The sequence below is a fragment of the Vidua chalybeata genome, chromosome 9 (assembly GCF_026979565.1).
Source record: "Vidua chalybeata isolate OUT-0048 chromosome 9, bVidCha1 merged haplotype, whole genome shotgun sequence".
In the NCBI taxonomy this organism is placed as follows: Eukaryota; Metazoa; Chordata; class Aves; order Passeriformes; family Viduidae; genus Vidua; species Vidua chalybeata.
In genome coordinates, this window is record NC_071538.1 from 15274851 (window position 1) to 15289807 (window position 14957).

The following is a 14957-nucleotide window of genomic DNA, read 5'->3' on the forward strand; positions in this document are numbered from 1 at the left end:
ACTGCTGACACAAACAGGACCCTGAAGGACCACGATGAGATACCTGACACAACCTGGAGGAAAAACAAGGGCCAGCAAAGCAATTCCCCAACCCCACTCCAGGAACTGTTGAGATCTGCTCCCTGGAGCATTGCTCCTGACAACCTCAGGTCCTGCTTGAAAGGTCAATGTCCCTGCTCCCTTCCCCCCATCCCCCTTTCAGCAACTCAGTTGTGAGAGTCCCTGTTAACCCATGGCAGTAGCTGAAGGAGCTGTCCAGTAGCACCTACCATCCTCGTCAGTGCGCACGTGCACGGGGATGCTCTCCGGTCCTGGCCCCACATCGGTGTGAGCCCTTACCCACACCTTGTATTCTGTCCATTTCTCCAGGTCCTTGATCTCCCAGCTGGAATGCTCCCGTCCAATGCCATCCACCACATGCTTGGTGTTGTCATCTCCTTCCACTGCCTGGTAGGCAATGGAGTACTGGGTGATGACCCCATTGCGGCTCTGGGCAGGCGGTGGCACCCAACTTACCCGGATGGTGGTGGAGCTGGTGCTTACACACTCGACTTCTTGGGGTGGGGCGGAGGGGGCTGGGGATAAATAAATGAAGTGGGGAGATGAAGGGAAATGAATGGAAGGATAAACCAAAATGCACAGGGAACTTTTACCCAGCCAACGGAGCACTAAACATACATGTGGACAACTACCTGCCATCCTCACAGATCATCAAAGATGGCACTAGGGGGGCAATTTGCATTTGAAGGCCAGATGAACAGCGTGGAGATGGAAGTACTGTTCTGCATCAGAGAACACCTCTTCCCAAAGCAGTTCTGGACACTCACTTTACCAAACACAACAAATGGCAGTAAGGGAAGTGGGGCATGTGGAGGGTGTGAGAGAGAGACTGGTAGGGAGAAGAAAGATGCTTTCAGTGAAGATCTGAAGCAGATGGAAACCAGAAGAGGTAGGAAGCTGCAGAAGGCAAGAGTGGCAGAAGGGAAGCTCACGCACCAGACTGTAAGAAGGCTTGTGAAAACTCACTCCTAGACAAGAGGAGGAAACAAAAGTGGAAAAGGTGACTGAGGTTGGAGGTAGTTTGTCCTTGGTAGGGTTTAAAATCATGACCATCAGCTGTATGCTGCATCCTAACCAGGTTGAGCCAGGCACCATGTGGGAACAGGAGATAATGTGGTTGTGCTGCTTTGCACATGTCCCTGGAATCTGGGACTGACTGCTTCATGCCTGCCACACTGGTTACCTGCCTCAGTAAATTCCTGGCCCGTGGATTTGTATAGTAGAAAGTAAGCAGGTCTTGCCCCCTCCCAGGCAAAAGCACCTGCAGTTTACATTAACTTCTAAGCTCTGGCAATTTTATCTATCCACAGGAGGAGGAATGGGATCCAGTCAACAGTTGCTTCTCATTGGGATCATTGGAAGAGAAGTCTCTTCACACAGCACATTAGGGAAGAGCAGTAAAACAAATCTGGGTGGGGGAAGAGAGATCGGAAAAGGAGAGATGATTTGGACAGAGCAAAGCATCTTTAGGACATCTGCCTGGTTCATTCCCCTCTCCAGCCTTGCAGAACTGCTGTCTGGTTGCACCAGGGCTCTGGCAGCATGGGAGAGCACCAGCTCTCACGGCAGCATCAGCCCGCAGTCATTTGGCCTCACTGCCCTGGGATGCTGTAGACAGCATGCTTGCACAGAAGGTAAGAGTGGAAGTCTGGAGAAGGAAAGGAGCCCACATAGTCAGGGAAGGAACAAGGGAGATGGCTCCATCCATGGGTGCTCATCTAGAAGGAAACAGTCCTAACCAGAGGGGACAGGGCATCATCACAAAAAAACCCCAAAAAAACACCCCCCCCCCCCAAAAAAAAAAACAAACCCCAAAAAAAACCCCAAAAAACCCCCAAAAGAACGCTGTGCCATGGCAGGTGAAAGCCAGCTTCCATTCTTCACTGCATCCAGAAACATAGGAATGCCTGAAAAAAGACTGCTGCTCTTCCCCATGCTTCAGTCCTTGCAGCCACAAGTGCAGCAGAGCCAGCCTTGCAGGGGCACAGGAACAACCCTGTCTGCTCACAGGTGAACACAACCTACATCACTCCACATGGCAGCAAGGACCTCAGGTAATTCAAGCACTCATCAATGGTGCCTTAGCTTTGCTGGGCACAGGTTGGCAGTGGCAGAAGATCTGGAAAAGCAGAGGGCAGTAGGACCTCCAGTGCCACTGGTGACCTCTGCTTGCTGGGAAAAAGGCCCACTTGCTTGCAGAAACAGTTGCAGAGTGCATGTAACTTTTAATGCCCACTCCTGTGCTCAGAGAGCAGGGAACATTCCTGATGCTTGGGCTCAGATGCCTGGAGATGAAAGATGGAGGAGAGTAAATAGTGATGGAGCTGCAAGAGATGATGCCTGAACAGTCAGGCTGCTGCTATGGGAGCTACACTGGAGGAAAGAGAAGTCAAAGCAATGCGTGGAAGCAAACAGTTGCCTATGTGAGGGAGGCAGCACAGGATCAGCCTGCCATCTGGTATAGTGAAAAGGGAGCAGGGGTAAAAAGTGAATCCTCACACTCTTTTGGTTAATCAGCAGAGAAGTGGCAGGGAAGAGAGTAGGAAGATATAGCACCAAAGCAACACCTACAATGGAGGGCATAATGTAGACAAAGTTCCTAGTGGCATCCTTTAGACAGGACAGGTGAGACACAAGGGGCTTGGCAAACCTTTCCTTTGCCACTGTCTGCCCTTCACAGAAGAGACATGCTTTGACATGTGTCCAAAGCTTCCCTCCACAGAACCTCCACAGCTTCCCTTGGCATGCAGCAGTGAGCTCATTCTCCAAAGGTAGCTTTGGATGGCAGTGTGGGCAAGTCAAAAGTTGGCTGTTGACTGGGTAAGAGTCACACATATGATGTGCAAGTCAAAAGCTCAAATAAACACTTAAAGCAAAATAAAACTTGGTAACATGAGCAGGATCAACTTAAAATACACAAGGAGTTGAAGTGTCCCTCCTGGGGCCAGCAAAGAGCAGACTGGGTGGCCAGCATGCACCCACACATGCAGATGTACCCACACATGCACACTGTGCAAACCTCTGCTGCCTCCAGGCTACTCACGACAGCCTCCCACGACGGCCCACAGCAACTCTGTGCACCATCCAACCCACCTGCTCCTTAGGCTAGGGAAAAGGCAGACTTAGGACCCACCTTGGTATTTCAAGGGAGAACAGCATTTTAATGCCAAGGCCTAATGGGCAGAGAGCTGATGCTTCTCTCTTGCATCATTCCGCTTGCCTGAGGCACTGCAGACTCCCGGAAAACTCCCCCGTGCTCTTCAGGCCCTCAAAGCAGCACTGTAGTTTTGTATTTTTGCAGGGTGCTCAGCAACTAAGTGAGCAGCTTAGCAGGAAAGACAGCCTAGAAAGCAGCTGCCTGCTCAGGAGATGAGGTCTCAACTGTGCTGCTGAAGAGTTCAAAAGGGCATTGCCTCCCTCTGGCCTTTCCACACAAGCATGCCCACTACTCCTCAGCAGGAGTGCCCCAAGAAAAGCAAGCGTCCTCCTCCAGCCCATTAGTGAATCATTAGTGATCATGGGCCTCCTACCTTCCCCATGACTGGTTTGTCAGGGACAGGAATAGAGACTGAAGAGAGGCTTTTTGGAAAGCAGGAATCTGACTGCTCCTGCAGTTTGTGTCCACCTGAACATGCCAAGGTCCATGATCTAACAGCCTTTCTCAGGGTAACCAGATGGAAAAGTGCAGGAAGGAGACCAATTTGAAGCTGGGACCTGTAGTGTTCCTAGATTAGTAAATTCTAAGGCCAAATGGGACCAATCCAACCATCTAATACAAGGTGTTGCTAAGTAAAGACCAAAGGATTTCTGCCTGGAAGTTGTGCACTGTGCACACAACTTCTGCCAAGGTAAAGCACACCTTTCTAAAAGACCTACTTGATTTTGAGTCCCCAAGTACTCAAGGCTTCACACTCCATTGGGACTGTTCAAACAGTGGTTTGTCACCCTCACTGAGTAACTCAGCAGTAACTGCCAATGGCTTCTGTCATAGAATAGAGTGCCATCAGAAATCTTTTCAAGTAGGAGCCTGTAAACCAAGACCCAGGTCACTTCTTGGATCAGTCTAAGGATTCTTAGGTCCTTCAGTGTGAGGAGAGCTTCACTGGTCAAACCAAGGTACTCCTGTGGCTAAATGCCAAATCTCTTCCAGCCTATGCACATTTCTTTGACTGAACAAATGCCAGAACCAATCAGCTACTGCACCACTGGCCAGTGAAGTGACAACCTTAAAACCAGACTGGTGTGAGATGCCTTGTGAGCAGACAATAGGTAGAGTAGGTCATGATAAGATGTCTGCCTTGATGAGTCCATGAAGCAAATGTTTCTCTTACTTGGACTGTTGTGAGGCTTTGAAGGACTCATTTATGCATGGAGCTGTCTCTGATTAAGTGTGTTCAAGGATAAGAGCATCCACTGATGGAATTAATTTACATGGCAGGAGAATTACTTCCACCTTTGCTATCAATAAAAAAGCTATCTGAAACAGGTATACAAAGCCCCATATCCAGAATTTGTTCCCAATGTTCAAATATTTATAACTGCATGATCTGAACCTTTCTCCATTTTCATACCTGTCTTTTGTGCAGCTCTAAGACATCATTAGCTCAATTAACGAGGTGGAGGAATGCCTGGGACTGGTATGTTAATGAAGCTGAGTTTTCCTCAAAGAGAAGGTCATTCTAAAAGTGAGCAGAGCTGCTCTTCCCTGCCAGAGCTCCCTTTCTAATGGCCATCTCACACTCCTGGTTGCTGTGCATGCTGCCGCCCTCCCTGCAGGGAAGGCTGGCTTGCCTGTGCCAACTGCTTACTCCACATAGCGAGTAAATCCCAGACAGACGGTGCTAACAGAAATGTCTTTTTTCCCCCTTTTAATGCCCTTTGCATAATGGCAAGCCCAAAAATCGTTAGTGAAAACGAGCTTATCGCAGGGCCCTTTGATAGCCCTAATCTGCTTATGCGCAGCACTTTGAGCTGCCAATCAGAGCAATGCAAACTCCTGCTCTGTGATCACACAGGGCAGAGCCAGGATGAAAGTGATATTGCCTGGGTCACCTCATTATTGAGCCTCTCTATTAACTCAACTGCAGCTCATTCTGGTTTTCCCTAGCACTGCAGTCCCAGAAGCAGCAGCCTCACTTGCTCACACAACCCTGGCAAATAAGTCACTTTTCCAAAATCACTTTTCCAGCTGCCTGACAGCCACAGACACAACTGGTCTCACAGGATACCTCATCTTGCAATCAACTGTATGGACCAGGGATGGACTCCTGTGTAAGCAAGGCGGCTGGAATGGGGAGTGAAGGGATGAAAATCCAATGGTTTGGACACAGTCACATTTAGAGCCAAATACCCATATGCTGTCTGTCCAGACAGCTTGTCTGCATGGGAGTAAATTCATAGAGATGCACAAACCCACTCAAATCAATCCCTCCAAAGCAGTTTCCCAGCCTGTTTTACTCCTCCATCAGTTTTTATGAATCTACCTTTAGGGAAAGACAGTATGATCAAAAGGACACCAAGAAACAACTTACCCCTTGGGTGCACCCACTCTGCCAAAGAGCCCTGATCCAAACCCCAGCTGACTTTCCCCATTACTCCCTTTAGCAAACTGCATGCCAGCATCTCTGCAAACCCACAAGGGCAGAGGCACTGGGCTTCTCTGTGCCCAGGAAATGGAAAATGGACTGCTTTTGCTTTGTCTTCAGCAGTGTTGAGTGTCAGGCACTTACTGGATTGGGCAGTTCTGGCTTCGACTGTGGGGGTGTAAACTCCTACTCCCAGCTCTGATCGGGCACCCAGACGGAACTTATACAATGTGTCTGGTTTCAGACCTTCCACGGCATATGAGGAGGTTGGGTCAAACTCCACCTTTTGCTGCCAGAAAAAAAAAAGGAAACAGATCATTTGGTGTAGTTGGAGGATCCAGAAAAGCTGGTGTGCAGCCATTCTGTGCCCACAGAAAGTCACAGCCATGCTGCCAAACCTGCCTTCAGTCCTGCAGGACTCCAAAACATGGAGCTTCCTGGGTGACACACCAGGACTCTGCAGGGAAGCAGACCTCTGCCACAGCTAGGCTACACTGTGTGGTGTTCAGACTGCACCCACTGGCCTGAGAGCTCAGTGGGTCCAGCTGGGTCCAGCTATACAAGTTCAGACAAGGGGCAGAGGACAGACAAGTTTGTTTTCTCCCAAGAGACAGTATTGTCTGTGAAAGAGAGTAAAGCTCTTGTCCTATAGCAGTCATGATCTCTAATGCACTTAAACACTGCTAGAAAAGTGCTTGTTTTGTTGACACTTCACCTGAAAGGCACTTATTTTTGGCAGCTCTCATGATACTATAATAAGAGGCGAGGGAGAGGACCATGGGACACTCTGATGGTGTCATGGCACAATTCTTGCTATGCTGTCTTGAAGCCAGCACTACCTTTGATATATCTTGAACTAGACTTCCTTTAGGGACCAGCAGTATATGTGGGAGGGCTCTCTCTAGGCCACCTGCAATCTGCTTTTTACATCTAACCAGTCCTAGGGCCAGAGACACATGTTGGAGGCCATTGCAGACTTGCCCAGAAGTGCAACTGTTTACAGGCACCAGCAGTAAGCATGCCTCAGGGATGCTGTCACGGCATTCTGAGCCTTTCCAGGCCCAAACCAGTCACTGGCTACTTTGCTTGCATGAACAAGTACTGCTGAAGTCACTTACACAGAAACCAGAATGCCATGTTCCTATTGCACACCACTGAGGCAGAAGAAACACAAAGAAACAGTTCTGTTACCACCTGGCTCAAGCGCACACCCTTCCCAAGCAGATAAATGCCATGTCCAGCCCCAAGAGCTGCCAGGCAGGATCCTCACCTGAGTGCCATCCTCCCCTTCCCAGTACAGCAGCTCATATTTAGTAATGCGTTCCTGAGAGGCAGGCAGCCATGTCAACAGGATGCGGGTATCAGACTCTGCTTCTGCCTGGAAGTCAGCTGGCTGGGCAGGAACTGGGGAACAAACACATGGTTAGTGCCAGAAGAGGTGAGAAGAGTTGCATGACTTAGCAAAGTCAGCATTTGACTTTGTGAGGATCCTCTTTCATTTCTACCCGAACATTCATTCTCCCTGTACTGCACTCTTAGAACATCTCAGGCCACAAGCAAGCACCTCTGTCATTCAGGTGGGTGACTGTGGGGATCATGCTCACTTCCAGACCCTGACTGCATCCCAGATCCTTCCTTCCACATGTGTACCCAGACCCCAGAATGGTCCAGCAGTCACACAGGTGCCGACATCCATGTCCAAGACTTTGTGTCAGATTTTTAGCCACTGTATCTCGGACAAAATTGTGGGCCGTTACTTGTACAGAGATTGATACCAACTCCCCAGGACAATCTGACCGCATAAATCCAATGGCTGTGGGGTGGGAATGCTCCCCCACCCTCTCTGACATGCAATCATTTGAGCACCAAGTGCAGTTGTGATGCCTGGTATGGGTCAGACACTCAGCTGAGCCGCACAGCGCTGGGATGGCCATGCAGCCATGCTGTCTCTACTCCATACGTACCCCCTTGCTGTGTTTTGACCTGGATGATGTCCGAGGGGGGCCCGTCGCCCACCGAAGTGAAGGCCAGGACGCGGATGCTGTAGGTGGTGCCGGTGATGAGGCTGCCCACGGTGGTGAGGTGGCTGTCGTCGGTGTTGTGTTTCTGCCACATGCTCAAAGGCAGGTGCGGGTCGGTGGTGTAGTACACGCGGTACCCTCGGATCTGCCCATTGGGCTCCTCCGGCTGCTCCCACTGCACCAGCATGGTGCTGGCACTCAGCATCCGTGCCTGGACTTTGAGGGGTGGACTTGAAGGAGCTTGCTCTCCTGTCCGGGCCTCGACCAGTTCACTGGGGGGACCCCTGCCAATGTTGTTGACTGCGATGACCCGGAACTCGTACTCTGAGAAGGGGCTGAGCCCACCTATGCTGTAGCGGGTTGTTGCCACACCATCCACCTCCTGGAACTGGCCCTCCAGGGATTTGGGCTTGTACTGGATGACGTAATATGAAATGGGGTCAGAGTTGCCTGAATCCCAGGTGAGGGTCACGCTGGTAGCTGTTGTTTCAGTCACTAATGGCTCTGTTGGAGGTTTTGGCAGTGCTGCAATTGGAAGGCAGAGAGGTGTGATTTAAATAATTCAGTCAGCTCAAACCTTGCAATGTGCAAAGGGATAAAAATGGAGCTGCCACCTCCCATTAACATTCTTCTTTAAAAGGCAGAAATCATTTCATACTCTATAACATGCATTTTTATATTACCATATATTGCTTGAAGTGGTTCTTAATGGAAGGATAAACAGAGCAATCATGTTATTAGATGTGCTTGACGCACTTACCAGCAGTCGGCTAAATAAAAGTAATTCAACGGGGATGCAGGAATGTTTCTGTCATGGGGGTTCACCTGGCAGTGGGAAGATGCTTGCTGGGCTGGGCTAGGCTGGCCCCAGAAGCCAGGTGCACAGCTGATTTACAAAGTAAAGCAATCAGCACCAAAGTAATCTGGAGCTATGCTCTTGCTTCCAGAGAGGCAGTATCTTAGGCCAAAGGGAGTTCATGGGCAATGCTGTTAGAAGGGTTGATGGGGCAAGGTTTTGTAAGTATTACAGTACATGCAGGAGAGATACAGACAGAGAAATTACCAACTTTCATATCCACTATTTCACTGGGTGGTGTGTCAAACTGCAACCAGACAGTAAATTGTTACACAAGAACGCTGACAATGATACCTCTGAAGGGTCAATGAGAACGTAACTACTGCGAGCACACATTTCCAGATTTACCATTTTACCACAAGAACAAAGAAAAAGAATCAGTGTGTGTGTGAGAGAGATTTGCAGAGTACACAAATACTTTAGTACAATGACTGAATTAAAGTCTACAGTAAGTTTAAATCTCCTACAAACCACTCTAAAGTAATTAGTGACTTGTAATGCAGCCGTGCTTGACAAGGAACTAGGGAAAATGCTCAACCCAAATTAAGATACTCAAGGATTTCATTCTTTGGCAAAGCCATCAGGTTTCTAGTTTCCACATGGTTCAGCTGAGGAAGGCAAGCTCCTTAGCACAGTGCATGCCTGCTCTGAGTACCAGAGGGAATGCCTTCTCCAGTGCTACTGCAACATGAATACTGAGAAGATCATCTGGGACTGAACTGGCATGGCAGGGGAGGGCACACAACCCACAGCCAGACACCCCACCACTACCCATGGAGGACTCAGGGAGGGCAAACCCAACCTGCACAGTATTATGGCCTGAAGAAACATATTTCTTACAGTATCCTAGAAACTGGCAGCCTTCCTCAGGCTTTCAAGGATACATGAAACTCCTTTTCTTTTGAAGAGCCACAAGTTTGACTCCTGACAGCTCTTGGGTGTGCAGTCTTCATGTGAACAAGGGCGGGTCTGGTACTTTCAACACACTTAAGTGCAATCAGTTCTGTGTAATCCTGCTTCTCCTGTCTGCACTGAAAATGGTCTGTTTGCCAGCAAGCACAGGAGAAGTAACACTGGGTGAAGGAGTTTGGGACAGAGGCAGCAAGATATCCAGAGTAAAGGAGTAGAAAAAGCAGATGAGGACACAAGGAGGAAGGTAAAGGGCTAAAGGAACTGAGCAAATTGCTCCCCATCCTGTGGCATCACATCAACCAGTGAGGGAGCGAGGCAAAGGCATTCCAGCTGTGAAGAGGTAAATGCTGTGCACTGTCAGTGTGATGGTGCAGTTCCCACCTCTTCCCTCCAAGACCAGATCACCATCCCATAATGGCCCTTTTTTCTGTACTCTCTTGTGTATCTACTGTAGCAAGGCAACCACTGTGTTCTGTATGAAAAGAGAGACTGGAAAAGGTACTGATGAGCAGGTGTTGTGAGTACAGGGAGCTGGGTGTGGCTAAGGTTAAAAGCGTCCTCTGACTAGCCAAGAGAATTTCCTGTTATCCCCAGGTCAGAGAGAGCTAACACTCAATTCTCTGATTTGTTCAAGCAGGAACTCTGTGCTAAAGGTGGCTTTAGTGCAGGAAGGGGCCTGCAAGAACAGACAGACTCAAAAGATGACATATCTGTGGTAATCCGAGCTACAAATCAACTGCAAGCAGAGAAGGAAACAGATACTGCGGCTCTGATAGGTCCCAGATGGGAAAGGCAGGACACCTTCAGCCTCCTGTTAGTGGGTGAGCTACCCTGTGGTCAGCAATTGGCAACAATATCCTCTTTGGAGCAAAGCTACTTGTGAAATGTCAGCAGAAAGTACAGCTGAAGGACAGCATCACAAGAAAAAGAAAGGGAAAGAGGCAGAGTAGCAAGGGAAGACATTTACAGAGAATTATGTAACAAATTTCAAATGAACAAATATAGCTCCTCCCTGCAGGGAGGGAGGACGCTCATTCTGTTGAGGCTCATGGACACTTCACATTGCTGGGATTAACCTTCTTGTCTCACCCTTACTGCAAGAGGACATCTGTGCAAACGGCTCTCTGACTGCAGACATCCACAGACCCTGCCCCAAGACAGCCCATGGCCCACCACTGTGCAGAGCTGATCCTGCTGATGCACTGAACAAGCCAGACATTGCTGAGACAAACACACACTCAGTGAGGTTCTCTCATGGCGTAACAAGGATCTGGCCTGACACAAGCTTCTCTACCATGCCACTTGCAGGGAGAGAGAAAATGACCTTCAGAGCAAATATCATCATACTGTGAGCAGGAAAAAACAAAGTTGTGGGTTTGAGAACCTCCCTTGCAATCTGGAAAAGTCACGGAAGAGAGCAGTCAATCAGCTGCAGCCAAGAAACTTTGGCAAAGGGCTACATTGTTGAAACTCAAATAGGAGCACTGCAAGTAATAGTTCCTTACCTTTGACAGTGATCTGGGCTGTGGCTTCAATCATGCCAAGGGAAGAGATGGCCACGCAGGTGTAGTTGGCAGACTGCATGATGTTATTCAGCTCCAGGACATTCCTACCGACGGGCATCTCATCTTCTTTGGTCAGTTCCTCCACACCAGCCATCCACTTTACATAGGGCATTGGAGCACCTACTGCCACGCACGTGAGGTTCACGCTCCCCCCAGGCATCACCTCGTGGTTGCTCGGAGGGATAGAGAATCGAGGAGCAACACGCCGCACTGAAACAAGGAGGAGACAGCTAGTAGGGTCACAGAACCAGCAGAGAGTACTCAGTTGCACTGCAGGGATACATGAGGGGCAGTCAACATTTTTGCCTGTCTATCCCTCAGGACAGATAAAATGAAGAGCTAAAGCTGTTCACTACTTTGCCAAATTGCACACACTTTGCTCTCCTTCCTTAGCCACTGGCATCTTATTAGCAGAAGTCATTAAGAGATGGCTCAATCCCTTCCCTCCAAACAGCCTTTTGAAATCATATTACTAACATGAAACATTCCTCCATTTAAATTACATCCTTCTAATTAGAGAGCATGCACAAATGCCAGTCACACACTTTGCGCAGGGCCCACTGAAGCTCTGCAAAACGGAATCACCTGCTCAATTTATTAGCTCTGGAGCAAAGCAGCCCATTCCCTAAACCTCATAGGGTTTGGGCAGGGGCAGCAGAAGGGTTTCTTTTTGAATTAGGCTACGTGTGCTGCTAAATAAAATATAATTCCTTTCAAAATGTAACTCAGGTTCTACCTTGGCTCAGAAAATAGTCACCCACGCTGCATGACATTGTCAGGGCCTGAAGAGATCACCTTGCTGGGCAGGAGAGAACTAATCCTGACAGATGTGAGATCATATCCATTTTGACAGAAGAGAGCTGGGCTGGCAGAACCTTTCCCACCTTCGTGGCAGCTCTTTGGGAGATGTATTCCTCCTTATTGCATTGCACAGCTTCTCTTCATATCAATCCCTTGCTGGGTATTTCATTCAAGACTTATTTGTAAGCAACTCTCAGCTACAATAAAGCTCTAAAGCTGCCTGCCATATGCATTCCCGTCAGGAAAATGACACTGAGAAATGAGGTTCCTTCTTCAGGGTTAGTGTTATGGGCCTATTTAAGCAAGGGTAGAGAAACAACTGTGCTCAGTAAATCTTTGTCTCCTCTGGGCAAGCTCATTTCAGTCTGTAGTCAAAAAGGGAAACTGCTTGGATGTGTCTTGCCCAGCAGCTCTGCTCTCCTCTAGCCTCCTCCACTGCAAAGGCAGCCCCGAGCAGCGGCCGGGGTCACGACTGACCGGCTGCAAGGAGCCTCTCCCTGCCAATTATGCTCCTCCATCAGTGCACTGGGCTGGTGGGGCAGCGACTGCCGCAGCGCTGGGGCAGGTGGGAACAGGGCAGGAGTCTGAGCAGGGCCAGATCACAACAGACCACGCGTGCAGCCTGCCCCATGGGTGATGGGGGCCTTGGGACTCACAGCTCTGCAGGCCTGGCTCCTCCACCGCGGCATCGCTGCAGACAGTAAAGCTGCTGACAGCCCCGTGAGCCACAGAGGTGTCAGCTCCGCTTGCCAAGCTGGCTCTACCCAAATCAAATTTCACTAGTGCTCTCTTTGATGATTCATCCCCAAACCATCAGGATTGCAGAAATAGACTGAACACAGAAGCCCCCACACTTGCATGTACAACAGAACTAAGACTTTGTGATAAATTAAACAATACTGTCAACATTGTGTGTGTACTACACATAGTCTCAGTGACAAAACAGGGCTCATTAGCTCCTTACCAGCCAGGGTAAGGATAACTTAAGGATAACTTTCTTTGCAATTTTTTTTTTTGAGTATATAAATCCAAAATCCTGCTGGATGCTTCTTTTAATCAATTATTAAATCTGAAATCAATACCTACGTGAGCAATCACCAGTGAAGTGTTACCTGACCAATGGGGCAGTGCTCCCCAAATGAGACAGAACTGAAAGTGTACTCAAATGCTATGCAGTCATGAGAATACAGACTTAACCTGATGGACATGGCAATGGTTTAACATGATGGCATGTATTTCCAACCAAAGCATCCCAGCACCATTCATTAAGAGTCAGGTTTATTTTCCAATGAACATGGTGTCGAATTATTCCAGGTAGAAGCTGTTCAAATTCTGTCCCCACCAAAGGACCAAACCCACCCACCCAAGCTGTATTAAAACAGGAAAAAGAAGCAAACTTTGAGGATAATGCCATAGGTGTGCACAGAGCACTCACACACATGCACAGGCAAAACAGGCTGGCAGGCACCGGAGGCCACTACAAAGTCAGACAGACAGTGGTGGAAGGGCAGGACAGAGAGTGGGAAAGCACACAAATACTCACATACAGGGACCTGGGAAGACAATAAACTGGAGGACACAAGGTCATGCAGAAAGGTCAGAGCCCAGCATGCACAAACAGATTTTCACTTCCAGCCCTGTGAGACCAGAGGCAGCACAGCCTGCCGCAGACTCCCCTCCACCCCGCACTGTGTCCCCATGTCAAGCACCTGCTTTCAGGGTGCTCCTGGGGCTGTGCGAGTCCCATTGGTGCCGTGTCACCCTTGATGCCTGCAGAGGGGCACGACCTATGGTGGCTGTGCTGTCTCTCCCGAGGGATGTCAGCAGCTGACATCACCTGCTCCCCCGCAGAGAGGGGACAGGCACTTCACTGGGGCTCAGGGCCCTGCAGCAGCACTCTGCAGGGTGATGGGAAGTCACTCTCCCCTGCACCACACACACGGGAGCAGCAGAGGTGGTTGGTGCATTCCTGTGCTTAGAAAAGGGATGAATGGCAAGGAAAACTCTCCTGTGAATCAAACAGTATGAGACCCCCTCACCAGCCTTGACACAGGCTGTGCCTCCTGCACACCACAGCCTGCAGGAAGTTGTGTGGAGCTTCAGCTCTCCAGCCTGGCAACAGAGGAGTGGTTAACAGGCTTCAGTGGTGCATTCCTGCAGCCCAGAATGGCTGAGCTGTCTTCCCCTCATTTGCACACCGGCAGAGCTGCTGAGATGGGCTTGCTGCTCTGCACCAGAGAGCAGCAGTGCCCAAGGCACCCAGCTGCTAAAAATGGATGCCCTGTGTAAGGGTCAGCTCTCTACACGGGAGGTGGGAGGAGGTCAGAGCAGTGCCTTCAGTAAGAGATCTGGCCCAGACAGTGCTCTGTCAGGAGTATATGCAAGGGAAGGGATGGGCTCCATCAGCCTCCCATCCTCTTGGGGGATAATTGGCAGCTTCTTGTCCCAGTCAGTATGGAAGGAGAAGGGGAGATGCTGTCAGTTAGCATTAGCAAGAGCTGGCACAGCTCTCACAGCAGCTTGCAGAGCACCATCAACACATTCCTCGGGCTCAAGCCAGCAATTTAAGTTGCTTGCTTTTCTAGCATAAGAGTCTGGTAATAATTTAAATCAGTGTAACTCCTCAAAAAGCAGCATCCTTAGAATTTCTGTCCAATTTACAAGTCAAATCACATGGGTTATTACAGTCCATGATTCTACCTTAAGTGCTCCAGAAAATTTTGTTTTCTTCGTTTTTTGCAGCAATGAAATTTCCCTTTTAATTACAATTTTCTTGACTAGAATTTGCAATGATTTTTTAAATCTTCTTTTTGGATAAGGATCAGAAGAAGGTGGTTCAGAGGTTTTGCAAGAACAGCAAAGGGAAAACTACTGTGAATATTAAAATTGTTTCAATGGACAGTACTATAATTCAGGGGTTTAACTAAACATGCAGACTGTCAAAAATGAGATTCATTATAATTCATCCCAAGAACAGGCATCGTAAGGGCTCTGTGCTAGTCCACTATTGCACGTATCTCCCCGCTGAGAGCATTCCTTAGAAAGTGAAGTGAAACTCAGAGCAGTGAGTGCAGTGCAACCTGAGCCCATGCCCTGGATCTCACAGGACCGGGAGAAACGACAGTGTGGAGTCTGGCTCCCCACTCACAGGGGGGAC

The 14957-nt window shown here is 49.1% G+C and overlaps 1 protein-coding gene across 6 annotated transcripts in view; it reads right to left on the minus strand.

The window, feature by feature from the left end:
• The window catches only part of PTPRF (protein tyrosine phosphatase receptor type F), a 376315-nt gene that overhangs the window by 62573 nt on the left and 298785 nt on the right, over positions 1–14957 (minus strand). For 4 of the 6 annotated variants that reach the window (XM_053950039.1, XM_053950037.1, XM_053950038.1 and 1 more), the window contains exons 8-12: positions 10940–11209; positions 7610–8191; positions 6916–7049; positions 5790–5934; positions 270–575 (exon numbers count right to left, since the gene is read on the minus strand). In XM_053950039.1, the coding sequence (XP_053806014.1) occupies positions 270–575; positions 5790–5934; positions 6916–7049; positions 7610–8191; positions 10940–11209 (1437 nt within the window). The remainder of the gene's footprint in view (positions 1–269; positions 576–5789; positions 5935–6915; positions 7050–7609; positions 8192–10939; positions 11210–14957) is intronic. The other 2 variants (XM_053950041.1, XM_053950040.1) reach the window with 1 other exon arrangement.